The 26,932-nt window shown below is 40.6% G+C and overlaps 2 protein-coding genes across 9 annotated transcripts in view; one reads left to right on the top strand and one right to left on the bottom strand.

The window, feature by feature from the left end:
• LCP2 (lymphocyte cytosolic protein 2) overlaps window positions 1-17,360 on the top strand; it is a 50,183-nt gene extending 32,823 nt beyond the window's left edge. For 2 of the 3 annotated variants that reach the window (XM_016954166.3, XM_001150122.8), the window contains 11 exons: window positions 2,326-2,351; window positions 2,457-2,476; window positions 2,576-2,683; window positions 4,299-4,329; window positions 6,557-6,569; window positions 7,270-7,399; window positions 8,861-8,910; window positions 12,221-12,315; window positions 12,923-13,000; window positions 14,541-14,696; window positions 16,620-17,360. In XM_016954166.3, the coding sequence (XP_016809655.1) occupies window positions 2,326-2,351; window positions 2,457-2,476; window positions 2,576-2,683; window positions 4,299-4,329; window positions 6,557-6,569; window positions 7,270-7,399; window positions 8,861-8,910; window positions 12,221-12,315; window positions 12,923-13,000; window positions 14,541-14,696; window positions 16,620-16,742 (830 nt within the window). In that variant the 3' untranslated portion in view covers window positions 16,743-17,360. The remainder of the gene's footprint in view (window positions 1-2,325; window positions 2,352-2,456; window positions 2,477-2,575; window positions 2,684-4,298; window positions 4,330-6,556; window positions 6,570-7,269; window positions 7,400-8,860; window positions 8,911-12,220; window positions 12,316-12,922; window positions 13,001-14,540; window positions 14,697-16,619) is intronic. The other variant, XM_016954165.3, reaches the window with a different exon arrangement.
• A 1,848-nt stretch (window positions 17,361-19,208) lies between these two features.
• Window positions 19,209-26,546, bottom strand: C5H5orf58 (chromosome 5 C5orf58 homolog). Of its 6 annotated transcripts, none has more exons than XM_001141996.6 (4): window positions 26,444-26,546; window positions 25,212-25,295; window positions 24,341-24,434; window positions 19,209-19,480 (listed from the first exon to the last, which is right to left on the bottom strand). In XM_001141996.6, exons 1-4 carry the CDS (start codon window positions 26,537-26,539, stop codon window positions 19,329-19,331), a joined length of 426 nt encoding a protein of 141 aa, XP_001141996.2. In that variant the 5' UTR covers window positions 26,540-26,546; the 3' UTR covers window positions 19,209-19,328. The 6 variants fall into 6 exon arrangements, with proteins under 6 accessions (XP_001141996.2, XP_016809664.1, XP_063667735.1 ...); XM_016954175.3 differs by having other exon boundaries at window positions 25,212-25,284; window positions 26,444-26,519; XM_063811665.1 differs by having other exon boundaries at window positions 26,335-26,445.
• Between the last annotated feature and the right edge of the window lie 386 nt (window positions 26,547-26,932).

Below are 26,932 nucleotides of genomic sequence, written 5' to 3'. Positions count from 1 at the left end.
GAGAATATGCAAAAATTGGCAAATTTTGCCGGGCATGGTGGCTCATGCCTGTAATCCCAGCACTTTGGGAGGCTGAGGCGGGCAGATCACAACGTCAGGAGATGGAGACCATCCTGGCTAACACGGTGAAACCCCGTCTCTATTAAAAATACAAAAAATTAACCAGGCATGGTGGTGGGCACCTGCAGTCCCAGCTACTCAGGAGGCTGAGGCAGGAGAATGGCGTGAACCTGGGAGGCAGAGCTTGCAGTGAGCCGAGATCGTGCCACTGCACTCCAGCCTGGGCGACAGAGCGAGACTCTGTCTCAAAAAAAAAAAAATTGGCAAATTTTGAAATACTTATTCAGGCCAAAGAATATAAATTTAAGTTTCCTGGGTGCCCCTCTAAAGTAGAGGTTCCACCCCAAACCAAACTTTTATAAGCATCTTTTATACCGTCAAAACTCTCCCCATTACCAGCAAGCTCCTTTTTATTTTTATTTTTTTATTTTTAGTTTTTTTTGAGTCAGGGTCTCACTCTGTTGCCTAGGCTGGAGTGCAGTGACAGCATCATAGCTCATTACGGCTTCAAACTCCTCGGGTCAAGCAATCCTTCTTCTCCAGCCTCCCAAGGGGCTGAGGTTACAGGTGCATGTCCCCATGCCTGGCTAATTTTAAATATTCTGTAGAGACTGGGGTTTCCCTGTGTTCACCAGGCTGATCTTGAACTCCTGGCCTCAAGTGATTCTCCTGTCTTGGCCTCCCAACAGGCATGAGCCACCGCACTCAGTGTCAGTAAGCTCTTCACAGTGAGGCAATATTTTTATCATGGGCCTGGCATGTACTTGGTCCTTAAAGAATAAATCACGTTGTGAAAATACAACTCCAGGGAGATAATATCACCATTCGCCATAGGGCATTAACTGTGCCTGGGTGTGGAAGGAAGGGAAAGAAAGGCGAGTTAACTAACAATTGTCAGCCCACATGGACCATATCAAAGTCAAAATAAAAACGCAGAGGCAAATCTCTAAATTTGTTTTATTTAGGAAGAAAGAATTGCGATTTGGGGCAATTGGTCTTCAGGGTCTTCAGTATGTCTGAGGAACAAGAAGAAGATTGGAGGTTTTATAAAAAAAGAGAAGTGTTACATATCGCTCATTGAGGAAGTTCATCGGTTCTGGGGGCTGGCAAGTTTTGATTGGTGAGCAATGGCAGAGGGCAAAATTAATCTTTGAGTTGCAGCTGATTATTTCAGCAACTACTAGACGAAACTGGTTTCAGGTTACAGCAGGCAGTTTCAGCAGCCAACCTCGCATAGAATCACATTTCTGGAGCAATGTTATGTGTCCTGAGTGCTTTTCCCTCTGGCTTCTCGACTCTGTTTTCCTTGGAGGTGATAAAACTCCCAATTTGTATGATCAACTTTCACAATCAAGTGCCTGATCCTGCATACAAATTGTCACCCAATTCTTATGGCAAACCTATAGAGTTTTAATCTATAATCTTCATTTTAGAGATGATAACATTGGAACTCAAAAACCTTCAATAACTTGTTCTTGGTCATGTAGGATTTGCTTCTAGACCTGGTTGAATTTTGTTGGTAATACTTTCATCACATTGAAGACAAAGGGCATATTTATTCTAGGGGACTTTAGATAGAATACAAATTAAATTACTTTGAATAACTTTGTGATGCACAATTATCAAGTACACCTGGCATTTCTTCAGGGAGCCTGAATATCATCTGTTCTAGAAGAAAAGCAAAACAAACAAACAATACTAACAAAAAACAAGCAGACAAAAAAGATTTGCAGCATACCAGGAGAATCTCCTGAAATGCTCTCCCCAAGTGAAAAGTTTTTTCAGAAGCTAAGTGGAGTGCTTCATTTAATATCAAGTATTTCACAGAATTGGATAAAAGTTACCCTCTCCGTGGCAAGTGGATTTATTTCACATATAAAAATAAAACTTAGGCTGCAGAAGAAATACTTTGGCCAATTAAAGAGGCATAAAATCCCAAGGAAACATTAATCCTTTTGATCATCAGTTATATAAAAGAAAATGTGATTTTATTTAAAAAAAGCACAGAATCCACAACACTACTTGTATGTACACAAAGCTGTGTGACCTTCAAATTAAATGGTCAAGCCATTTAATTTCTCTGAGCTTATAAAATTTGGTGGTCTCTAACGGACCCTTCCTAGTCTGAAGTTTCTGATTCTTTAATGCTTAAACCCCATCAACCCCCAAAAGGGTTCAGACTCATAGTTTCATCAAACTGTGTTTTTAAACCTCATGCTTATGAAGTTCTGAACTCATAGCCCATCTGCTCTCTGTCATTTACAGGAAAGAAACCACCATTTTCTGACAAGGTAAGCTGTGAACTTGTTTTTTGGTTGTGTTTGTTTGTTTCACATCTTGTCCTTATTCTTTGAAAAGTGCTTGGACACTCATACATTTTTCCTCCTGTCTTGCAGCCCTCGATTCCAGCGGGAAGGTAAGACTGTTGCATCTACATGAGGGTACATGGGACGTTCTGTAGAACTCTGCCTCGGCAAAGTTTGTTTCTCACACATCCTTTTCCTGAACTCCACAGGCCACTCGGGGAGCATTTACCCAAGATTCAAAAGCCTCCTTTACCACCGACCACGGAAAGACATGAAAGGAGCAGCCCCCTGCCAGGGAAAAAGCCACCTGTGCCAAAGTAATTGTCTGGTGTTGTTTGAGCTTGTCACTCAGAGTGGCCGGCGGACAGGCTGCCCTGTGCTGACTCTGCAGTGGGAACCGAGGCTCCTCGGTGCTCCCGGGCAGGGTGGGCCTTTTTTTGCTGTGGCTTGAGGGATGTTCAGGCTTCACAGGTTGGCTATGAAGGATCAGGGTCTCTTTGAAGGAAATGGACTCTACTCAGAAATGAGTAGAGTGACATCTAATCAAGAGTAAGGGGTGACTGCTGTTTTTAGAGATTCCAGTCAAATATTTCATTGAGTTTTCCAACCTCGTTATAGCAAAGCCTTCACAGTGCATAGGAACTGTACTCACCATTTTATTTTTCAATACAGGTAGCAGAGAGGAAATGGTTGGGGGAGGTTTTTCAGGTCACCACAAGTGTCTTCCTTACTGCTCAACCACATTTGATAATTGCAGAATACTGAGCTCTGCCTTAGTATTTTTAACTTTGCTGTGAAGTAGTTTTCAGCCTATTTACCAAATGGCGCGCATGTACCTGGGGTTAAGGCCAACCTTGCTACTTGCAAAGAATACAACCAAAGCTTCCATCTCATTTGTGAATCAGGGGTCATAACTATCGCCCTTGCTTGGCTGTTGTGAGGATTAAATTAGGACCAGGGCTAAAGTGTGCCAAAAAACCTCCTCAGTAATGGAGTTTTATAACATTTTAGTGTAATGTTTTTAAAAAATCAAAATAAATGCAGCAAACTCATAAGGAACAAAATTGCAAAATTTTAAATAAACACAGAATGAGATGATGATGTGTGAAGCGTCTGACACACAGGAGGTGTTCAACAAATTGTCCAGCTCTTCCCCTTCTCCCCAGAGAGGACATTATATGGCCCAGGCAGTGCAGATGCCTGTCGCAGCCCTAAGGCAGCTGTCCCCAAGTCCGTTTGACTAGCTCATTCATCTGGGCAAAGTGTACCAAGCCCCCTTTGGAATAGTCCCAAAGCAGCAACATTTTCTAATTGTCTTCTCTTTACACCAAGGTGGGCCCTGAGAGGGCTGTTTTAAAACAAGAGCAAGGGAGAATATTACCTAAAATGTTTTCATTTCTTGGGAAAAACAACAGCTCAGTAAAATTTAATAGCTACTAAAGAGTTAGTTTGCTGACTAAACCACATATATGTGTGTGTGTGTGTGTGTATATATACATATAGTGTGTGTGTACATATACATATAGAGTATATATATACACACAGTGTATATATATATGTACACACTGTATATATATATATACACACAGTGTATATATATACACAGTGTGTATATGTATATATATATACAGTGTGTATATATATATACAGAGTGTATGTATATATATATATACACACACATAATTATTTGCTTCATTAGTTACGCAGAACAAAGGTTTGCCTAGCTCAGCTTGCAATGATGGCAGAACATGGAGTAACCAGATCTCCCTTCCACCCCCTCTCCCCTGCTCTGTGGGGGTCTGTTGCTTCCCATCTTCCCTAGGCTCAGTGGGTTCGATTTCTCATTATTCAATGAAGCAAAACTGTATTCTAGGGCTGGCTCTTTGAAACTCTTCATGCTCAGTTCTTTTTATTTGCCCTAATTCATTTCAGGCATGGATGGGGACCAGACAGAAGAGAGAATGTAAGTACAAAATGTCAGTTTGTAAGTGCTGGATACAGGGAAAAGAAGCGCAGGCTCTTAGGAGGTTGGGACTCCATCCACCTTGGCCTTGGCCCAGCACCTGGAGCAGGTCCTGCACCCAGGGGTCTCGTCTCTTAAGGGCTGGTGCCTCTGTCTTTGGGCCTTTGTCATTGTCTGGAGCCCATCATGCTGTGTTGTTTGGCTCATGTCCCTCTAAGAGCTCCCAGAGTGGCCAGCTTAATTGCAGCCCCATTACCAGGGGCTGGTAATTACAGGGCACAAGGAGAAAAAGAGGATAAAGTAAGGGAAGGCCAGAAGTTTGGACCATGCCTAAATTTCCAAGGCTACTGTTTTCCTTTTCAATACTTCCACAACCTGAAAAAGAGGGGAAATAGCATTTCTTGAATGCTTACCATATGCACATTGCCATGCTAGTTAACTATGACCAGTTGTCCCTGTTTGCGAGGGATGCTGTCAGTTTTAGCACTGAAAAGTCCCCTGTCCCAAGAACTATCTCCATCCCAGGAAAACCAGGATAGTTGAGTATTTCTCGCTTTACATATGAGTATAATGAACCCATAAGGAAACATCTTTTCTCTTTTACGGAGAGGAAATTGAGGCTCAGAAGGAATAAGGTACTCTTTGCAAATTGCATGCTTATAAAGAGCCAGATCTGAACCCAGATCTGCTGAGTTTCTCTACACCATAAGCCCTCTGAAGGCCATCAGACCCCTGCTGTCATTCAAGGGCTCAGCCCAAAAGCGCCTGCTATTTTTGCAGCTCTGTGCTAGATGCTGTGCTTGTTCCGATGAAGTGCTGAGATCTTATGGAGGCAGGCACACTCACAACCCCTCATGCCAGACAGCATGCAATCACGGGATGCTCTGTGGGGCTGAGGGAAGAAAGTGTGCCATGTGGCTCAAGGAGCCAGCAGTGACTTCCTAGAGGAGGTGAGATTTATGCAGGCCATTGAATGATAGGGAGGACACAGAATAGAGTCATTCTTAAAGAAAGCCCATGGGAATTCCCCTCAGGAGTGTCCTGAGCAGGTGGATACCAGTGCCCACGGAGGCTGCAGGGACAGTGAGAACAGTGGCTTGGCTGCAGAGATAGGAACAAGGCAGAGGTAAGGCTGGACAGTGAGGATAACATCACATTCCAGGTTCTCTGTCTCTGGGAGGATTGACACTTGTGCTCATGAGAATCTGGGAGTTGTATTTTCTGGAACCAGATGGAATATACTTGCAAAAGTATTGAAGAGTGATTTTGTCGTGTGGGGTTTGTGAGCCCATGTGTGTTTATTTATGCAGCTCTTTGCTGGGACTCCCAGTTGGCCAACTGGGATGAATGATTTTGACTGTGGCCTTTTTCGCCTTCTCTCAGTGTGTGATAGGATTGATGATGGCAAACTTTTATTAAAGAGCACTTAACATAAGCCAGGCACAAGTAGTAGCTAATTTAATCCTTCTAACAACACTTTGAGAAAGATGCTGTTTCATCATTACAGATCTGGCCTAACTAAACAAGTTCAAGCTGGCCCTTTTGGTCTACTAGTTGGTGGCAACATCATTTTTTCTCTTTGAACCTCATTTCTTATCTGAGTGGAAGAGAAAATAGCCCCTCCCTTGTCTAATTTCCCAAGGTTGCTCTGAAGATAAAAATGGCGAGGGTTGTAGATGAACCTTGTAAGCCACCGTATAAATATGGTCTTATTGATCTTAAGAAGAGTGGCCATTGCAAAAGAGAGCCAAAAAGAAGACTGAGCTTTGGTCAGACATATTTGGGGTTGAATCCATCTCTGCAACTCCTGGCAAGCTAAGGAAGCTTCCTCAGCATCATGCTTTTGTAAAATGAGGATGTTAAATTTTTGGAGGGTCACTAGGGGAACTGAATGAAATCTTGAGTATGAATCTTTTGGACACATTGTAGATATTGTCAATATTATTATATCTTTGGGCCCTTTTAGGCACCTCAGAATCTATTTCATGCTGAGTATATGAGGAGAGTCTCATACTGGAATGCCCTTAGATGACTGTTTGTATTAAGAAATTGTAAAACACTTAGCAACTTCTATTATTCTCCACAGTATATTTATTATGAGGATGTATAACTGCCAGAGAAAGAAACAGATACTTATTTGATTTATTTGATTGAGAAATGCAGTTTTTATTTTAAGAATTGTATTTTGATGATAGCTTAATATCTTTTTTTTTCTTCCCTTTCCCAGGATGAAGATGATGGTATGTTCGGAAACACATTCTTACAGCTTATAACTCATTCTTTCATTTTCCTGCTCAGGCATTCAAGTGGAATTGTTTAGCACAGAAACCCCGTAGAATCAATTATAAGTCTTAAATTAGTATTAAGTAGACTTATGTCAATTGGCATACCACATAACTATAGTAAAATGGATTACTTGGTTAGATTACCGAAGAAGACTAAATTCATGTGTAACAGTGCAGATTATTTAATCATATCACAAAATGTAAAATTGCATGCATGGTTTGATGGAAACATTTCTCACATTTATGTCTTCTAACACATGTGGGTAAAGAATCAGTAACTGCCAATGAATGAGATAGCATACAATTTTGACTTTCATAAAACAAAACTTGTAAATCATTTCTGAAATTTATAAGGTTTCCAGCTGACAATTTTCTGCCAAGTTAATGTTTCAAAAATGAAAAACAAAATCAATGTGTATTTTTGGAGTATCATCTAGATCTGCACCCCTTTGTAAATGGATTCTATGGTGGTTAAGTCATCTAGAAACACCCTGGGAGCAAGGTTCCATCCTACTACTTCCTAATTACATCTGATCTGCTGGATTTTTGTGTCCCCTTTATACTGGCTGTTTCTAACTAGGGGGCGGTTATAGAATGTTTCTTAGTGACAGCTGGGGCCTGCCAATCTTATTCATTGTTTTCTACTTCTGCACAGTGCATCAAAGACCTTTGCCCCAGCCAGCACTACTTCCTATGAGCTCCAACACTTTCCCTTCAAGATCTACTAAGCCAAGTCCCATGAACTCTCTCCCATCCTCTCACATGCCTGGAGCATTCTCAGAAAGGTTTGTAGCTCTATCATGAAATTCTAGCTTAATATAATGTTTAGGTCCATCTAGTACTGAAGTAATGCCAGGCAGATTGAGAAAGAAGGGAATGACAGGTAGATAGTAGGCTCTGAACATTTTGGGTCTTAAGACATAAAACCAAACTGAGCATTAAGAACGATATGTTAATCCACCAGTGTCCTCTGAGTCTCTGCTTGAGGTGAGAGGGGTGAGGAATTGACTTCCTCCTTGATCCCTCCAGATAGAATGGGCCTTTTGGTAGAAAACAAAGAATATTTTCACTTTATGAGTTCAAACAAACAACAATAATTAAGAAACCCAGTTAGTCTAAGTACTTGAAGTTCATCCGCATCTTGGTTGGGGAGACTGAGAAAATGCGCCTCGTGCTTGGCTGATGCTAGGAATTCATTGCAATCTCTGTCCCCCTGTTTTCTCAGTAGCAGCTGTGTTTCTCAGGGCTGGTATGAGGCCGCCCAGGGGCAGATGCATGAACAGGAGAAAGGCCCAGTCATTATCCCCAAACAAGCCCACGGGCAGCCTGTGGTGTCCCCCAAGTCCTCCAGCCCTGTAGGCTTACCTTCTCCCTTAATATTCAAGGAGAGAAGCCAAGATCCTTCCCTAATATTGTAGAAAACTCAACCACCCACAAGACTCATCTACCCCCACCAACTCCTAGCAGGATTCTCACAATGTTTCCTCTGCCCTGGGACCCTCTGGCCCTGAGTTTCTGCTGCTTTTCTCCCTCTTCCCGCTGGCATCTGCTGCCCTTGTCTGCTGACCCTCCTGCTGCTTTCCTCCACGCTAGCCCCAACTCCATCCTTCATTTGCACAAAATCCCACTCACACAAGGTTGCTGTGCAGAGCAGACTTTTCCCAAAGGTTTGGACTGATGGGTGCAGGAGTTGCTGCTCAGTGTGGAGGGAACAGACAGCATTTCAGGGCCCTCTGGGCCCGCCTCCCCACCCCAGCCCTGCAAATGCTATCACCCTCTGCTGCAGAGCCCACCTAACATGCACTTCCCTTCTCACCTGGCTTACTCTCTCCTTGCAGACCCTAAGCCCTGGGGATTCACTGCTCACCAAAGACAAGCCCATTAATATAATTTCCTAGCAAAAGGGAAGTCTTCTGAGAAGAGGACTTCTGTATTCTCCCAACTCAAAGAGCTCAAGTTGCAGCCAATTTTTAAAGTAACTGTTAAGTGCCCTTTACACAGTTGAATGTTGTTGCTGTTCTGCTTTATAAAGCTTGTTAGACTTTGGCATGGTCCACAGCGGAATGTAGTTCCATTCCCTGTGTTCTGTGTTCTGTCCCTGTGCCCAGGCCCCATGGTTTTGGGGGCAGCAGGGAAAGTGATACCAAATCAAGAAGCATTTGCAGCCTGGCTTCCCTAACCCAGCTCCCCTGTCTGGCCCCATCACCCCAATCCAAATAAATTTTGTTCTTTTTCTGTCTCCTCAGTAACAGCAGTTTTCCACAGAGTGCCTCCCTGCCGCCATACTTCTCTCAAGGTTTGTACTCTGGGCTTTTGTGACGTGCTTCAGCCATCATGCCTTTATGACTGGATCCCTAACCTGTCCCAAAAGCTTTCGACAAGGGTTTTATTGTTTCCTAAAAGCATCTGATTTCCTCATTCAACATTTAATTCCGTGTCTGCAGTGTGCCAAGGGCTGTCGGAATGATAGGATAGTCCCTAAAACACAACACACGCACACACACGTATACATATACATGCCCATACACACATGCACATATACATGCACACACACACATGCATACACATGTACACATATATACACGTGCACACAGGTATACACATATACACACATACACAATACATGCACACACATGCACATGCATACACACATACACACATGGACACACCTACACACACTTCACCAGGAAGCCAGCCCTCATCCCCAATCTTCCTGTGCAGAACTAGTCCTCCGGCTCTGGTTTCCCTACGGAATCCTCAGAATCCTGTTTGCCTTTCTCTGCAGTTTTAGATTTCCATGATCAATCTGTCCATGGTTGTGAGTTGGGGAGCATGTTCAAAATACAAACTAAGAGATCTTAACCTCACAGATTCTGATTCAGTAAGTCCGGAGTGAAGTCAGGGACCTGTGTTTTTAATAATACCACCTCTGGACGTCCATGATTAGTATTCGCTTAGAGTGTTCTGCAACTTGAACGTGCATACAGATCACCTGGGAATTGTGTTAACATGCAGATTCTAATTCAGGAGGTCTGGGGTGAGGCCTGAGTTTCTGAATTTCTAACATATTCCATGCGATGCTGTGACTGCTGGTTCATGAACCACTTTGAAAGGCACCGGGGCAGGACTAATTTGTGTTTTTTATCCTTAAAGACTTGCAAGTGACAGGCACTTGGTAGGCACTTTAAAAATGCTTGTCGAATGAGCATCAAATGACTGGGGAAAGTTACCCAACTCTAGTAAGTAGCATTCCAGGAAACTGGCTTAGCATTGCCAGATTTTCCAATATTTTCTCAAGAAAAGTGAAATTATTTAATTTTTGAATGTTGACTTAAATTTTTTAAAAAATGCTGTGAAGAACAACAACAAAAAAGCCACTTTTTTTGCAGTCATGTTCCACGTGCAGTGTGTGCACGGGCCAGTGTGTGTTCAGTAGAAAACTATGTTAGTAAATGTGAGTTGATAGCCTGAGAATCAACATTTTTTCCAAGAACACATCTAGGGTATTCAGTTGGATGCATCATTCCATAGAGGGGCGAGATCCCACTGCCGACGCCAGTGGCACCCAATAAGTTTTCAATGTTTTCTAAGCATTTGAGGTTATGGTGGTGTCCACGTTCACCACATGGTTTTCACAGTTTCTCGCCCAACCCCTAATTTTCCACAATCCCCAAAATTCACTGTGTTTTGCAAACACATATTTGTGTTACCTCCTTGCCTCTGTAGCCATCTGAGTCCCAGACACATCACAGCATTATTTTCCAAAGCAAGTTCCACAGATCTCCAGTTTTATGAGTCTGTGATGGGGCTTATTAATGCAAATAGTTAATTATTTTTGGAACATTAGCTTGATCCAAATTGATCTCTTTTCCCCTAAGACTGCCAGGACACCTGGTCCTCGGTCTTCTCTACTGGTTCTACTGGTTGTTCCAACATCAGAAGGGTAAAGTTTGTGCTGTGCATTGTCCAAAAACCTGTCATGACTCCCTTGAGAGTCTAGATATTAAGGGTGGTAGGTGACTGCAATAAAAAAGTGTATGTGCTTCTCTGTTGTGACTTAGAACTCTATGATGCTGGCCTGCAGGTGCAGAGGCAGAAAGAGAATCATTTCTTAACTGTAGAACGGCCATGCAATGCGCGCCTTGGTTCTGTTACTCTCCTGTATTGTTAGGTTTCATTCATTCAACAAGCATTATGAAAGTGCAAGTGTTGGACTGCAAAAAAATGGGGATGGGGAAGATCTGTCTAGGCACTGGGAACTTGGAGAAGGAAGGCACTGGCAGCTCAGGGCCAGCTTGTTTAGAAATAGGGAAGGAGCATCTTAAACAATCCTGTTGATGTGGCTCAGGAGACTTGTTTAAAAACAGGGAAGGACCATCATAAATAATCTTGATGATGCGGCTCAGGAGGCTTTAGCCCTTCCAGGTGACTCTCCTCTCCTCAGTGGTGTAACAAGGTAGACGTAGTGACAATCCGTGGTGTAGAACCACCGGAAGTACTTGCTAACATGCAGATTTCTGAGCCCCAGGTGCTCGCAAGTCGCCCAGGGATTCTGACTCATGCACAGTAGCATTTGGTAACCACAGGTTTAAGTTTTGGCTTTGCCACTGATAGCACATGATTTGCTTAGCCTCTGAGCCTGTATTTCCCCATATGAAAATGAAGACAATACCTACCTTATAATGTTGCTGTGAGGATTAAAAAAAATGTACACACGACACCTTACTCAAGATCTGGACAGAGTTGTGCTGAATAAATATTTGTTGAAGGTATGAATGAATGATGGATAAATAATTAAAAGAACATTTGACTCACAGAATTTTTCTGTTTTTAACCACAGCCTGGCACATAGAAAATACCCTGGGCAACTGCAATAAACACAACTAAACCTTTCCTGAGATTAGGAAACATTCTCCTAAAGTTTCAAGGAACTGTAAATGGGAAAAAAGAGTTTTAGAGAAGATGAGGCACAAGCACTGGGTAATTAATAGGTGCCCAATAAAAACTTCCTGATCTGTAGTGCCTTCTATGTGAGTTGAACAGTCTACCTGTTTAGTTAGAACAGCGGGTAGCAAACTTTGATTCTAAAAGCTAGCAATATTCTCAAGGTAATTTTGTCTTCTCTTGGGTCACTTACATTTCTTTTTGTGGAAACATTAAGAACATAATTATCTTCATTATTGCATTGTCCCTACATCAGCTGTTGGGAATCCATTCTGCCTATGATGATATTATAAGAATCTATCAAAAATTTGTCTCTTGAGCATTCATTTTGACGTTCACATTCATTAAAACAATTGCAAATTTTTTTATAAAGGGATCTAGTCACTTTATATTATGTAACATGCACATTTAGAAAAATCACTCAAAGTCGAGGTTCTCTTCTCAAAGTTTTACTGGCATGATTACAGAATAATGCCTGAGCAGCCCCCATGGTTTCAAACAGATGAAAATTATTTTTGAAGACCTGGTTTCTTAAAATGCCAACTATAGGACCAATTGCAAGGGTGTTTTTTAGGGGGAGCGGGGGGAATGTGTTTTGTTTTTTGATGGCAGCAAACAATAGCTTACAGTAAATTAACTTTCAGAATTCTATACTTTTGAAGGCCCTAGCAACAGACCACCTATCAGAGCCGAAGGCAGAAACTTCCCCTTGCCACTTCCAAACAAACCTCGGCCCCCATCCCCTGCGGAGGAAGAGGTAAGAGAGCATGTTTTTATTTTTGTTTGTTTGCCTTTTCCCTGGTAAAAGAATCGCCAGAAACTCCCATTGAATGTTCTTCTGTACTTTTATCTTCCCTTTGTTTTATTTTATTTATTTGAAAAAAAAGTTAAAGGAGAAGATCCAGATGAACAATATGTTCTTTTTCCTTGGCGTTCTTTCAGACTCTTTCAATGGCAAACATGTATTTTGCATTAAACAGCAAGAAAAATAATCCTGTTTTTTATGTTTATGGCCTTGATTCGTCACTTAACTGCTCAATAACCCATGTTTTTAATCAAGCAGGTTATTATGCTAAACTGAAGAAATTACTGGATCTGTATCTTTCCTGAAGAGGTTCCATACTGTAAGGAACTCTTATTCACAGGCATTTTTGCAACCAATGTCATGATAAAAAGCAGTTCGCACAAAATATCTTCTATTTAGCCTCAGCTAAATGACTCTGAATGCAAATTAAGAAAACAAATGTTTCAGACCTCCTGGAACTGAGGTGGTGATTTATGGAAATGATTACTCAGAGGCTTTTCTTTTCACTTACATCTGTAACTGTAAAATTTATTCAGTTTCTAAAAATTTACATTTTCAGAATTCATTAAATGAAGAGTGGTACGTTTCTTATATTACCCGACCAGAGGCAGAAGCTGCTCTTAGAAAGATAAACCAGGTATTGTGCTATAGTTTATTTTAACATAGTTATAAATATTAATGGCAGAGAAGGGAACTGACCTGTCCTGAGTACCAATTACAGGCTAGGAATTCTGCTAGGTGCTGTTGCTTTCTGTAATACCTAGGAGACCCATTAGTGCCAGCTTCACAACTACCAGCACCCATAGCAGGGATTCCTAGGCGCGGGAATCATTAGGCTGGCAGAAGAATCTCAAGGCAGTCATTTGGTTGGCAGCATCTTAGGAGATTTTATTAATGAAAGAGTCTGTCTTGTCATAGGAATCACATGGTGTCAGAAGGAGACTCTTTCTCTCAAAGTTCCAACATCGTACCAGTTCTATCTTCCTCTTAACACAGACGTGCCATCCATGTTGATGTGAAAGGACCAATATTAAAGAGACGGCAGCAACTTTTTGCTTTTTGCCCTAGACGTTTCTAGCTAGTCCTTTAATATCATAAAGTCTTAAACATATTTCCCGTAGCCAGTGCCGAAACTTTACCTTAGATTTATTCATCAGAAACGGGAAAGCAAAAATCTTTCATCTTTCACATTTAAACTCCACACCAGTAGTTCTCAGTAGTAGTTGCACATCTAGATCACCCGGAGAACTTTTGAAAAATCCCGATTCCTGGGTCTCACCTTGAGATTCTAATTATTCTGGGGTGCTGTGTCAGCTCAGGGAGTCTTCAAAACTTCCCAGGTAATTCTAATTTGAAGCCAAGACTGTGAATCACTGGTCCACAAGTATGTTTGTTTAGCAGAGATGTTCTGACAGGCTCAATTAACTTGCAATAAAAGGAACAAAGGAAAGTCATTATTGCCAACTCATGGCTATTTAAAGCTATCCTGATTTGGTATGAGGAGAAGGGAGTAGTTTAAAGGAGTCCTTACCAATTAATTCTATTTTAATATTAGATCTTTACAGTATTAATATTATGTAGCAATAATTTATTGAATGGAAATTTAAAGTACAGGACAATCAGTAGTTTAGCAAATATCAGAGAAAAGAAAAGAGAACATCTGCATTCAATTTTGCTCAAGTGTCTGATGAAGGAAAGACTATCTAGAGATCACAGGGTTTTAAGAAGGGTGAATTTCATGGCATTTGGATGTTTTCTGACTTTGGATGTGGAAAAGAAAGGTTAGGGAATTAACTCACAGGAATACTAGGAAGATATATCTTGAGTTAACCAATAAAGTTTTTTATTTCTCCTGGCCTTTTATCCGCTCAACCACCCATTATTTATTACTGAACAAAAGATTCCGTTTTTATCAGGAGGCTTTAATGAGATTGACTTGGAAATTTCTTTGATACAATCTCTGTTGCCTTTCTTAATAGCAAAATAACTCATGACACATGGGATATGTAGCTGTTTGGAGAACTGAATGTTCGTTGAATGACAGGTTTTGCACTCAAGAAGCTGCAAAGTGCAACTGACATGTTTGTCAGATCCCTAGAGGCTTGTCTACTACTCTTACAAGCAACAAAAATATTGACTTTTACTGCTCCCATAATAACAGGAATTTGTCTTTTTAGGATGGCACATTTCTGGTTAGAGACAGCTCTAAAAAAACAACCACCAATCCATATGTCCTCATGGTGTTGTACAAAGATAAAGTTTACAACATCCAGATCCGTTATCAGAAGGAAAGTCAAGTTTACTTGTTGGGAACTGGACTCCGAGGGAAAGAGGTAAGGATTTCAAATTTCGACATTTTCCCAAAGTCTTTATTTATGCCGCTCTGCATGCCTTCATGGAGCGATCTTTGGGAGTCCATGCTGTATGGCAAATTTAGGATTAAATCACATGAGTGAAGCCCTTCATTTATTGGAAGAGAAATAAAGCAAAATCTTTACAATGGTTACTTCTGCCATAGGATTCTTTCTTGTATATCTTTTATTTCAAATAATCACATGTATAATTTTCAAAATCAAGAAAAAGTATGTTAACTTAAAAAAATCTATTTAGATGGTGTCAAAGGCAAGTTCCCACTATTATTCACCTCTGTGGCATAATTTTAACGTAGGCTGCATTTTAAGTTGACACCACCTGGAAAAGGGGAAAAATTAGAATATTTGCTGGGGTGATTATTCAAATACTTGGCTCATTTCTTAACAAAATGGAGGTTTGGCCCTGTGAGGATGGCCAGATCGCCAAAGAAATTCTTCTCTGTTAGGCCAAGGTTTAGATTCTCATGCCAGTCACTTTTTGAGTGATAATCAGAACTGATGGAAAGAAACCCTCAGGGCTAGTTTTTTGCAAAGGAAACTAACAACTGAAGGTAATGCCCTAAACATACTCTAAGTTCAAAGTTCCAAGAGGAGGACCAGCTGAATCAAACATGTCCAGAATGAGAAACAGCTTACCCATAACTTCCGCTTCACATACTTCTGTTATGATAATGTTAATGAATAGAAAAAAAATGCATGCTTGTGATCAAATGTTTGAATCGCTGGTTGGCAGTGGATAGAGCTGCACAGACCCTATAGGAGCAGAGGTATTTGCCCTTCAAGATTTACCTTGGTCCAGTGTGGAAACACACAAGTGCAGACCAACCACCCATTGGAGCTCCCATGGAGGGAGGCACCTAGCAGATTAGTCTTAAAGGAAGTGAATTATCCTGTTAGGGTTCCTAGGTGAGTTGTGACCCACGTCTAGAAAAACGAGTTAGGCTTTTCCCTCTCCAGCAAGCAATCAAGGCTGGGGTGATCCAGGCTATGGCTGCAAATACTTGGTTGCTGAGCCTTTATGAGTGTGAAGGTGGCAGTGAGGACACAACAGAGAGATCATGAAGGAACTCCTGTGCCATGCTGCAGATCCCACCTCTAGACACCATGAACCGTGTCTGACCTCCTAAGTCCTTATGTTTCCTAACACTATTAATGACTGGGGGTGAAATAGAGATGCAGAAACCAAAACCAAAACCAAAAACAGAGCACCCTGAGGCAAGAATATTGTAATAGTGACTATTTAAATGACCCCTTCATGTGAAGTTAAAAATATATGCATTTCAAATTACATATATATATATATATATATATATATACACACGCACGCACATATTTTATCTTTTTTTTTTTTTTTTTTTTTTTTTTTTTTTTTTTTGAGATGGAGTTTCCTTCTTGTCACCCAGGCTGGAGTGCGGCAATGGCGCAATCTCGGCTCACTGCAACCTCTGCCTCCCAGGTTCAAGCAATTCTCCTGCCTCAGCCTCCCAAGCAGCTGGGATTACAGGCGCATACCAGCAAGCCCAGCTAATATTTTTCTATTTTCTAGCAGAGACAGGGTTTCACCATGTTGGTCAAGCTGGTCTCAAACTCCTGACCTCAGGTGATCCACCGGCCTTGGCCTCCCAAAGTGCTGGGATTACAGGCGTGAATCACCGCACCCGGCCCATATTTTATCTTTATCTATGGTTTGTTGGATGTTTATGAGGAATTTTTTCAAAGTTCTATAGCAGAAATCATTAAACTAATTGCCACATTTACATTTTTTCCTCCCACAATCCTCATCACTTGAAGAGGCAGGATATATTATGCAGATAAAAAAACTGAAGGTGAAGTTCCTGCTTTTCATTCCAATGTTGACTCATCTCCCTATCTTGACTCTTTCAGGACTTTCTGTCTGTGTCAGATATTATTGACTACTTCAGGAAAATGCCACTTCTGCTCATTGATGGGAAAAACCGAGGTTCCAGATACCAGTGCACATTAACGCATGCTGCAGGGTACCCATAGCAAGTTATAACCGAGCAAATGAACCGTCCTCCTGCCTCTGTTGCCAACACGAGATCAATCAGCCTTGGTCAACGGACAAACACTTAGGACTGAACAGAACCCCTCCCCATGAACACAAGGGTTTTATCCTTTCCTTTAAAAACAGTGTTTGAAATGAAGACTGTCAAGTATCCCATAATTTATTTATTCTTCTTCAATGTTTGTAAAGTGCATGAGTCATGTTCAACTTGAAGTCTAGTAGTGCACTGTAATAATTCATTTTTTAAAAGATTTTTTTTTAATGCCCATTTCAAAATACAGTAGTTTACACAGCTACAGAAACAATTTGGGGCAAGTTTTAAAACACTGAAACAGTAATAGTTATTGGTATCACATAAAACTGATTTGTTTTTTACAGCCAAACCTCTGTCAGTCAGAGGCATTCATTAGTTTTATACACGTAATTTGAAAATCACTAAACCTCATTTTCTCAGCAGCAATAATTTAAGAGGCTTCAAAAATATAATTTCACTCTTACTTATTTGGTATTTTTTCCTGGGGGGATTTTTATGTAATTTTTTATGAAAAGATAAATGCATGTTGAGACAACTTCTGGGATTAAAATAGTCTTTTGCTTTACTTTTTTGGTTTCCTAAAACAACTTTGTTGGCTTTTAGTCCATACTGTTATATTTTTGTCTTAAAAAAAATTTAAACTACAAATACCAAAAGAAAACATTTTAAATTTAGGGATGAGACTTTGGTGTATCGTGGGTCTAGGTTTAATGAACACATCTGGGGTTAAGTTGGCATTTCTTCTCGTCTCCACACCCACACCAACCATCACAGCCCCCCACCAGCCTTCTCCCAACCCCAAAAGCATTGTCCAGGGATATAGATTTTACCAAAGGCTTCCTGGGAAGACGAGGGAGCAACACTTTAGATTAAATGTGATCAGACTTTCCTATTAGATATGGCTCTTCTCTTGTTATCCCCCTGACAGCTCTGCCATAAAGTCCCTTCTCCTCATCCTTCCCAAACAGGCTGTATAAGTGCTTTGAGGTAATTAAACTCTTTCCTCCAGTTTACAAATATCACTTAACAAAAAATATAGGCATTCAGCCAGATTAAAAAGCTGGTATTCAGCCAAATAGTGACAATCAGTTGTTCTTCAAGTTTTTCCCTTTGGGACCTTGGTTGTTATTGCACAACTTTTATTAGCAACAATTTTTGGTGTCTCTGCTTAATCTACAAGTTTTCAAAATGGAAAAGAGTATCTTGCATCTTCATTTTCATGAGCTAATAAAAGGGGTATTGGAAGGAATCTAAGAAGTCACCATTTAAAAACTGATGATATGTTAAAATAAGGAGTATGCAGAATGTAGAGACTTTTAACTGATGATAAAAATGGTGTTTCACAAAATCTCATCCTTAACAACCAGAAGTTCTCAGTTTAGGGTCCAAAACTTGGGAGTTTAAGGCTGAAAACCCTGCATTCATTTACATGTCTACACAACGGGCTATTCAGCAAGTATTTACTTAGTGGCTCTTCTGTGTTAAACAAGTGAGCTAGGTACAAGGTAGTAAGGATAGCATACACCATAGGTTCTAGTATCGAGTAAGCTCCACTTGTCTTGCTTCGCCGTATTCTATCTTTACAATTCAAAAATATCTAAAATGAAGGACCTGATAGATTTCAAAGCAACTATTTGGTAGCGAATCATGTTTATAAAACAAACCAAAGCTCATTTTAAGTCTCTTAGTGGAAAGTGCCATCAGGATTAAGATGTTCTATTCCATGGCTATGACTGAAATCAATGTTGGGAAGCTAATGTTTTCATGACTAGCATTCTCTCTCTGTTCAAGCATTGACAACTCCTTTTGGCTGGGCCTTGCCTCTTTTGGCCACAGACCTTCTATATGACCCCAGGTGCATCAGTCACAGTTGCTCAGAACCCTGCTCAGTGATAAACATCTTACTAAAGCTGGGTCAATCAGGGTCACTCTCTGGAATGTTAAACATGAAGCCTGAGACAAGATCTCTCTTTTATCTGGGGTCCCCAAAGGCAATGCTGTACACTTGGAGCTGCCTGCTGCCCTGCAACTACTCCCATTTACCAATTATCTGGAAGAACCAGTCTACAATAGAAGACAACGAGGCCAACACACAAAAACACAGTAAAAGCATGGACAAATTAGTGGGATCCCTGAAATCTATTCCAACTATGTGCTTCCAAGTCACATGACTCAATAAATGCTTCAGCTGGTTGAGTTGTGCTTGGCGTTCACTACCAGGAGAGTTCTGATTAATATAAACTCATGCCATCAATTAATAATTTAGTAGCTCTCTTTCACCCTGAGCCAAATTCAAGCATAAGCTAAAGGATAAGCAGTGACCCATGGCCAATTTCCTATGTCATACGCTTGCCATTAGTGACGTAAGTTAAGCCATTCTTCAAAACATTAAACAGCGTTCAAGAACATGAACTGCTTGTTTACACTATTTTTATTTTGTTTTAAATTATATATATATACAAATTAGTAAACTCAACTCTCCCAAATATTTGTTAGTTCAACAATAAAACAGAAACTCATAACAAATAAGAAATCAGATAGAAAAACTGTTAGAAACAAGGGATACATCTGATATTTTAGACTCTTCAAAGAGGGGGTTGTTTCTTTCTCCTTCTGCTAAGTTCTCAGTCTTGATGGGATGATTAAAATGTAGGATAAGGTCACAAAGCAATAACTGGGAGAGCTCTGTGCAAAACAAAACAGGAGATACTATATTGTAGCACATATGTCATAAAAAACTATTATTGCTTTAAGTAGCTATTTCTTCCTAATTCCTAATTTCCAAGTGATTAGTGATCAAACCACAACTTAAGTGTGTCCCATTCTGACTTAAAATAAGATTTATGTATTACAAAATAAGCATGACATGAAAACTTACTAAAAGGGTGCTCTTTAGCCCAACTTCTCGGCTATTATCACTAAACTGCAACTTGATTTATACAAATTTGATTTATATGGTTTTAACTTATTTTTATCTATGTTATACATGCATATAGTACCAAGAATCAGATAAGTCTAAGGCATATTACAAAAAACTGCAGTTCCAATCTCCCAGAGGCAACCACTTTAATTTTTTAATTTTTTTTATAGCTCACTTTGTTTTTGTTGCTTTGGTCGTTTCAGTGTGTCTGTTTTGAGTATTTTTATTGTGGGGAGGGGTGCGGTGGTGTTTACCTCTGTAACTTTAAATTTTTTGAGATTTGATTTTTTTTTTTTTTCAATTTTCAGTGTTACCTGCCTCTGACACAGAAGATTAAGATACAGCTCTTTCACACACCCTCTTCTCTCCCAATATACTTCAGGAAAAATTTTTGCTTAGCTCAATTATCTAATGTTTAAATGTTAATTATACAAATATTCTTCACAGCTGAGTCTTGTCATATGACATTTTCCTTCCTGCACACAACCCACCAGAGTTAATAATTGGGTTTTTTCATTGCTGCATTATCAGAAATATATCCTAAATGGCCCCCAATTGAGTAAATTTGCTCTTGGGTTATTCAACACCTTAGCTATTCTATTGTTAAACGTCTCTCCTCTCCTGGAGCCTTCTGATTTGCTCCAATCTGAACTGATTGCTTACTAGCACTGCTGTACAGCTGGTATCTTGGGAACTCCCTTCCCTAATATCCTAGAGACTCCTTTTATCCCTCCATTCTGTGGAGTGCCCTTTTCCCCAAATTCCTGTGTCTTTCTCTTTTTGATCTGTTCCCTTGTTTGGTGACATATAGGCTCAGTAACTTCCAGAGGGAATAAAATTATATGTCTGAAAATTTCTCTACACTAATCCTTAATTAGGTTGACTAGCTATAGAAATCTAGGTTGGAAATCATATTTTTTTCAGATTTCCAAAGGCACTGCTGCATTGTCTTCTAGGTTCCAGTGAAGCTGGAGTCATATGAGAACTTTCATATGATTGTTTTGTTTTCAGAAGCTTTACAGATCTTTTTGTTCTCTCAGTAGACTGAAATTTCACAACATTCTGCCTTGGTATGAGCCTATTTTCATGCACTGTGGTGGACTCTTTCATTGTAGAAACTCATGCCCTTCAACTCTAGAAAGTTTTCTTTATTTCTTTAATGAATTGCCCTTCATTCCTTGTGTATGTTCTCTCTTTCTAACACTCTTATTTGTTGGATGTTGGACTTCCTTCACTTCCTAATCCTTTTCCTCCCCATCACCAACACTTTCCATCTCTGTTGTTTTGTTTACACTCTAGAGGAATTTCTTCATTTTACCTTTCAACCCTTCTATCGAGTTTTTCATGTCTATTGTCACACTTTTAATTTCCAAGAGCTCCTTCTTGTTCTCTGAATATTTTTTATAGTATGTAGTTCCTTTTTCATGGATACAGTATCTTCTCTTCTCTCTGAATATTAATAATTTCTTGAAGTTTTCATCTCCCCTCATTATTTCTGTTTCTTCCTCATTGAATCTGTTGATTTTTTCTCTGCTTTTTAATATTAGATTTGTCCCTCAAATATCTGTTGTGCCTTAGTTGCCCATATTTAAGACTGTGACACTAAAAAGACAATTGGAAGTTCTGCACCTGTGGTACTCAATAATGTGGGGTGTTCTGGCTGGGTTATTTTGTTGGGAGAACCTCTGCTATTAGTATCTTTAGATCTTTTATCTTAGGCTGGTCAGATTCCTGAGAGAAAAATCTACTTGGTGGGTATAAATCTGGCTGCCAGTATTTTGGTAGCCCAGTGAAGAAAAAAAACTGGGGGTCTTGTAATTTGGTAAGTAAACTTTGTTTCAGTGTCCTTCTTTACAGTATACTACTTTCCCTCAACCTATGACTAGTGGTTCCAGGGCAAATATCCTTGTTTTAACCTCAAGTCTTTTGTCACAGTGAAGGGTTAGCTGCCCAGCTATGCAGAGGGCAGAAGAGACCTCAGGGATCTACAATTCTTATATATTTAACTAGTCCTCCTATTATCCATATTTCACCCCTACTTCCAGAAGATCCTGGTGCCACCATGAATTGAGTCGTAGGGGCTATTTTTGGCTTTACCCAGCCAGCTTAGGGTTCAGATTTTTGGGCTTTGGGGTTCAGACTTGTCTATTTGCTTCTCCATTTGCCTTTTGTTTTGTTATCTCTTCTTGGAATCTCTTTACTTGTGGATTTTTGTCTCTTTAAAAATCACTTAAATTTAAATCTCAGGTGTACCACTGACTAGTTGCTTGACCTTGAAAAAGTTAAATCTCTCTATTTACACATCTGTAAATGCCAATGGCAATAGTTCCTACCTCATAGGATTATGATGAAGAGAGTTCATTTATGCAGAGCTCTTAGAAGAGTCCTGGAGTATGGTAAATTCTGTAAAGGGTGGCTGCTGACATTACTATTTACGGGAGGAAGTGAGGGTGCACAGAGTGTTCATTTAATCCTCTACATCTACCAGAAGTCCATCTTCCTAGCGTAGCTCTACAGGTCCCTCAGAGTCTAACTGCCTGACCTACCCATACAATGTCTCAAGAAAACATCTATCATATAGTTATTACATTTTAGTTTATGAAAGAATATTCTCCAAACTAGAACAATTAGATAATCAAGTCTGGGGGGAATCTAAAGCTTCTTAACTGTTTTAAATGAGTTCAAGCATCCAGAACCATTTATTCATTTAATAAATATTTTTTAAGAATCGAATCAATCAAGGCACGGTGTTAAGTACTAGAAATACCCATAAGGAGCTTACAGTTGAGCAGGGATAAGAAAAGTAAGGAAATATGCAATTATAAAATAGTATAACAGGTGATAGCAAAAGGCAGAAAGGATAACATGCTGGCTCAAAAAAAGTTTTCCATTGTAAGAGACCTTGACTACTAGCAGTTAACCTGGTGTGTTGGAGGTAGCGTATAGCAATGGGATTTCAGACAGACAAGTATGTGTTGAAACAGATACAGAAAAGCACTTGTGGAGATATGCAAATAGTTCAGTACAGCTGGAGCACAGAACATGCAGGAAGAACAGAGTAAGAGACTAGAGAGGAAAGGAGGGGAATGATCTGAGCAGGTCATATAGTCCATTCTAAGATGTTTAGACTTTATCCTGAGGACAATGGTGAGCCAATGAGGGTTTTCTGCAGATGTGCATTTTAGAAGGAGAATCTTCACTGTGGTGTTGAAGCTGGTTTTGAGAAATGATGAATTAAAGGTAGTCAGATTTCTTAATATGTATTGTAAATTTGTGAAATATGTAGCATAAAGCACTTTCCAAACTTATTTGGCCATAAGAACATGGACTCTGTTCTACTGTACACCATCTATTAACATCGCTTGAAACAGCAGGGTTCACAGATCAAAGTCCAGGAAATGCTGTCCTAGGGAGAACACATGGAAAAAGCATATTAGGCACTCACTATTTGGTGCCTAACGAACGGCCATGCCCTCTTCTTCTTGGAGTCACAGCTTGATTTTGTTTGAGGTGTTCCTTTCCCCAGCTCCTGTAGTAAGTTCTGACTGGTTCAAACTGGTCTTGGCAGTCCCAGTCCCCTTAGCTGTGGCTGCTGTAAGCATCAGCATGTGATGCAAATCTGGCCAATGAAAGGGAACTGTGCTGGAGGGATCTGGGAGGAGACTTATAAAAAGAGACTGTCTATATACGAGCACCTCTGAAGGTAATGATCATGAGGAGTAATAAAGAGAGTGAACATGACAGAGCAGAAAGATGGAAAGAGCCTGGTCCCTGACAAAATCTTTAAACCTCTGAATTAACTTTAGGGCTCTGCTACTTTGGATCTTCTTGTTTTTCCTTATTGTATAAGTTGTTTTTTTTTTGTTACTTACAGATGTAGGCCTCATAACTGACACAGGTTATCTTTAAATACCCAAGAGTTGTTTTAAAAAGAATAACTACATATTCAGTGTAGTTTTCATGGTCAGAAATAGGACTCTTAGGTGAAAGCAATAGGGGAACAGATTTCAGCTAGCTGGTGAGAAGGAATTGTTTAAAATAGAATGGATTGACTAGTGAGACAGGAAGTTCCCCAGCATAAGAAATGTTTGGTCAGGGATAGATTATCCCTAGAAATATTCAATCACAGAAATTTTCTTGGGATAAAATAACTGAATATGTCTGTGAGGTGAGCGACTAAACATCATGACCTATAAGGTCTAATCCTACTATATGAATCTGTTTAAAATGAAGAAGCTTTAAGTCACAGAATCTAATTTATACTTTTTAATTTGGAATGGACCTTAGGGGCTTAGTAAGAATTTATAAAGACAATGAATTTTGCTGAATGTGACATAGTCTTGAATGGTGTGTTGAAGGGAAGGAAGGGAAGTAAAATTTACAGAGGTTAGACAACCTGATAAGCTTATTAGTGTCAGGGATGGGAATTCAGGTCTGCTAACTCCAAAGTCGAACATAATTCATCTTTAGAGATCTAGTTCACTTCCACTGAAAACATTTGTTAAGAAATAGAGAAATCCTAATTAGTGGGCAAAATTTACTTATACCCCAGCAGACACACAAATTGGCTCTATCATTTATTTTATAACAATGACATGCAAACATTTTAGTGATTCAATACTTACCTTTTATCTTCTTCAACTCCGAAGAAATTGTGTTAATATTTTTAATTACTTTGTCCACATTTAGCTTATGATCAGTAACACGCTTCTTACCCATCTGATTTTAAAAGAAAAACAGAAACAATGTATAAATCAGTATTTATGTGTACTTTTAAAATACTTACATTTTCAGTATTTCTATAAATCTGTTATTTCAGAAATAATTATGAAACAATCTTTATAAATGGTTAGAATTCTAACATCAAAAGGCATTAATGTGTTACGTAATATTTTTCCAACTAAAAACTCCAACTGGAATTCATAGGATGAGGTTCCTTCCTCAATCAAACCATATCCACAAGATAGGGCTTACAATGGAAATGAAGACGTCCCCTTTTCAGAAAGCCTCAGCCCTTATAAACTACCTTACAATTTAGCGTTTGTGTTAAGATCTTCTCTAATTTTGTTTATGTAAGTCCATGTCTTTTTCTAACTTATTCTTGAATAACAGGGCCCACATATGATTTAAGTACACAGTGAAACTCAAAAAAGAATTTTATTCTAATTCATTAAGAGGATAATTCAATTATAATCCACTAAGAGTATGGCAAATGGCTGGTTTGGTTTTGGGAGTTAGAGTAACAGACATTTTAATTTTGGTTAACTGAAATGTATAAATCAACGCATTCCTATGTTATACAGTACCTGTATTTAACCAATTGTGTCAGATACAAATATACAGAGAGGTGGTTCACTAGAAACTAGTCTTAAGCTGTTCAGTCTCTCAAAATGACTTGAAAAACTCCATCTCAATTAGCATACACAACTCCAGCAGTGTGAAAGGTGGGCAGTCATGGGTCAAGCTGCTTGTCCAAAATAATGAAAACAAACTAACCTTTAAGTCAATCCTTGCCTCTACCTTTTCCTGAGCAGGGAGAATTTCTGCAATTTCTCTCATTTCAGAGCCACTGTAAAAAAACTAATTTTGTTTCCCAGACATTAATAAAATGCGCTTTGCATCTACCCCCAAGACCCCATTCTCCAGGATGTCAGCTGCCTTCCTTGGGCATGCCAAACCAAGAGTCAAGTTGCAGGGAAAAAGAAAGATGATATTTTAACAAGGGGTGGAGTGGTGGAATTAAAGAACTTCAAAAACAAGGAAAAAGTTTTTTAAAAATAGTAAAGTAGAAACTAAATGATTTTAGAGCCCAAGACAGTGGCCTCTTTCCACTCTGGTTCTCCTAGGCCCTCGAGCACCCAGCGGGTGGGTGGGGTGAGGGCACACTGGGGTGCTATATAACAATGTAGCTGGGACTGGACTGGAGGCAGGACAGGTCTGGGTCAAGCTCTCCCCAGGGAGCTCGGCCAGGCCACTACCCAGAAAGGAGAGGCTGCTCCAACAGCAATTCACCGGGAGTGGGGAAGCGGAGACCAGACTGTAGGGGCCATAGGAATGGGGGGTCAGAAGCCAGGATGTCGCTGACTCAAGGCCTGATACCACTAGAGCGCCATCTCCGGGACACAGGACGCCGCCCAGGCCCTCAGCCCGCAGCCCTGCAGAGCCATCGTTAGCACCGCAGGTTCTACTCTGAAAGCCCAGCCTCCTCCTTGGCCCAACTGACACCTGGGAGGAGCCCCAGATCTTTAGGGCCCTCAGCGACCCAACTGCCCATGAAGACCTCCCCAGATCTTTGGGGCCATGAGCGGCCCAACCACCCGCTCAACAGCTAAAGATGGAGCCTGAGGCATCTGGAAGTTTCCACAGTCCTCGCCCTCCCAGACAGGATTTGGAATGAACCTTTGGGGCTTACTAAGTTTCTTGCCAAGTGGACAGGATTAGGGTAAATGTAAAATGCCCTCAGTGACCCCGGCCTACGGACAGCCACCAGCCGCCAGGCCCACCCAGCCAACCGTCCCCTTCTCGGCCCAACCGACACCCAGGGAGAGGCTCCGAGGCCAGCCTGGCCCACTGCCGCGCGGGATGTGAGGCCCCGAGGCCAGTCTGGCCCACCGCCCACCCGTTGGGTGGTGGAAGGTGGAGCCTCGGGCAGCCTGGAAATTTCAGCGGTCTTCACCCTCCCAAACCAGATTAGGATCCTTCAAGACCGAGCAGCCGTCACTACCCACCTGGCCAACCGTCACCGAGGTTCTGACAGGAGCAGGGAGCCGACGCTGAAGGCGAAGCCGCGCCCCCTGATTGGCCAGCTTCTCCGCCTGCGGCATCCTGGGAGTTGTAGTCCCAGGCAAGGCCCCTACGGAGAAGGTTCTGGATGCCGGGTTACAACTGACTCGCGCGGCCACGTTGGCGGAAAAAGCACTGACATTCCTTACCCCCAGTGTGCCAGGCTTTTGCAACCCTTATCTGCATTTGAGTCGCACAGGATAGCGGTAGCGTTAAGTGCAGACTCTGGAATGAAGCCACTTGGGTTTGAATCCTATTCTATCACCTGCTTAGTTGTATAGATGCAGATAAGCGATTAACCATTCAGAGTGCAGATGTCCTCACCTATCGTATGGAACGATAATAACTGCCTTCCAGTGTTAGTTTGAGGGTTAAGTGAGATAATTCATCAGAGGTGCTTGGCAGATACCAAGTGCTCCATAACTGTTAGCTAT

This window comes from Pan troglodytes, chromosome 4, assembly GCF_028858775.2.
Source record: "Pan troglodytes isolate AG18354 chromosome 4, NHGRI_mPanTro3-v2.0_pri, whole genome shotgun sequence".
In the NCBI taxonomy this organism is placed as follows: Eukaryota; Metazoa; Chordata; class Mammalia; order Primates; family Hominidae; genus Pan; species Pan troglodytes.
The sequence above is the reverse complement of the archived record's forward strand: the minus strand, read 5'-3'. Positions and strand labels throughout refer to the sequence as shown.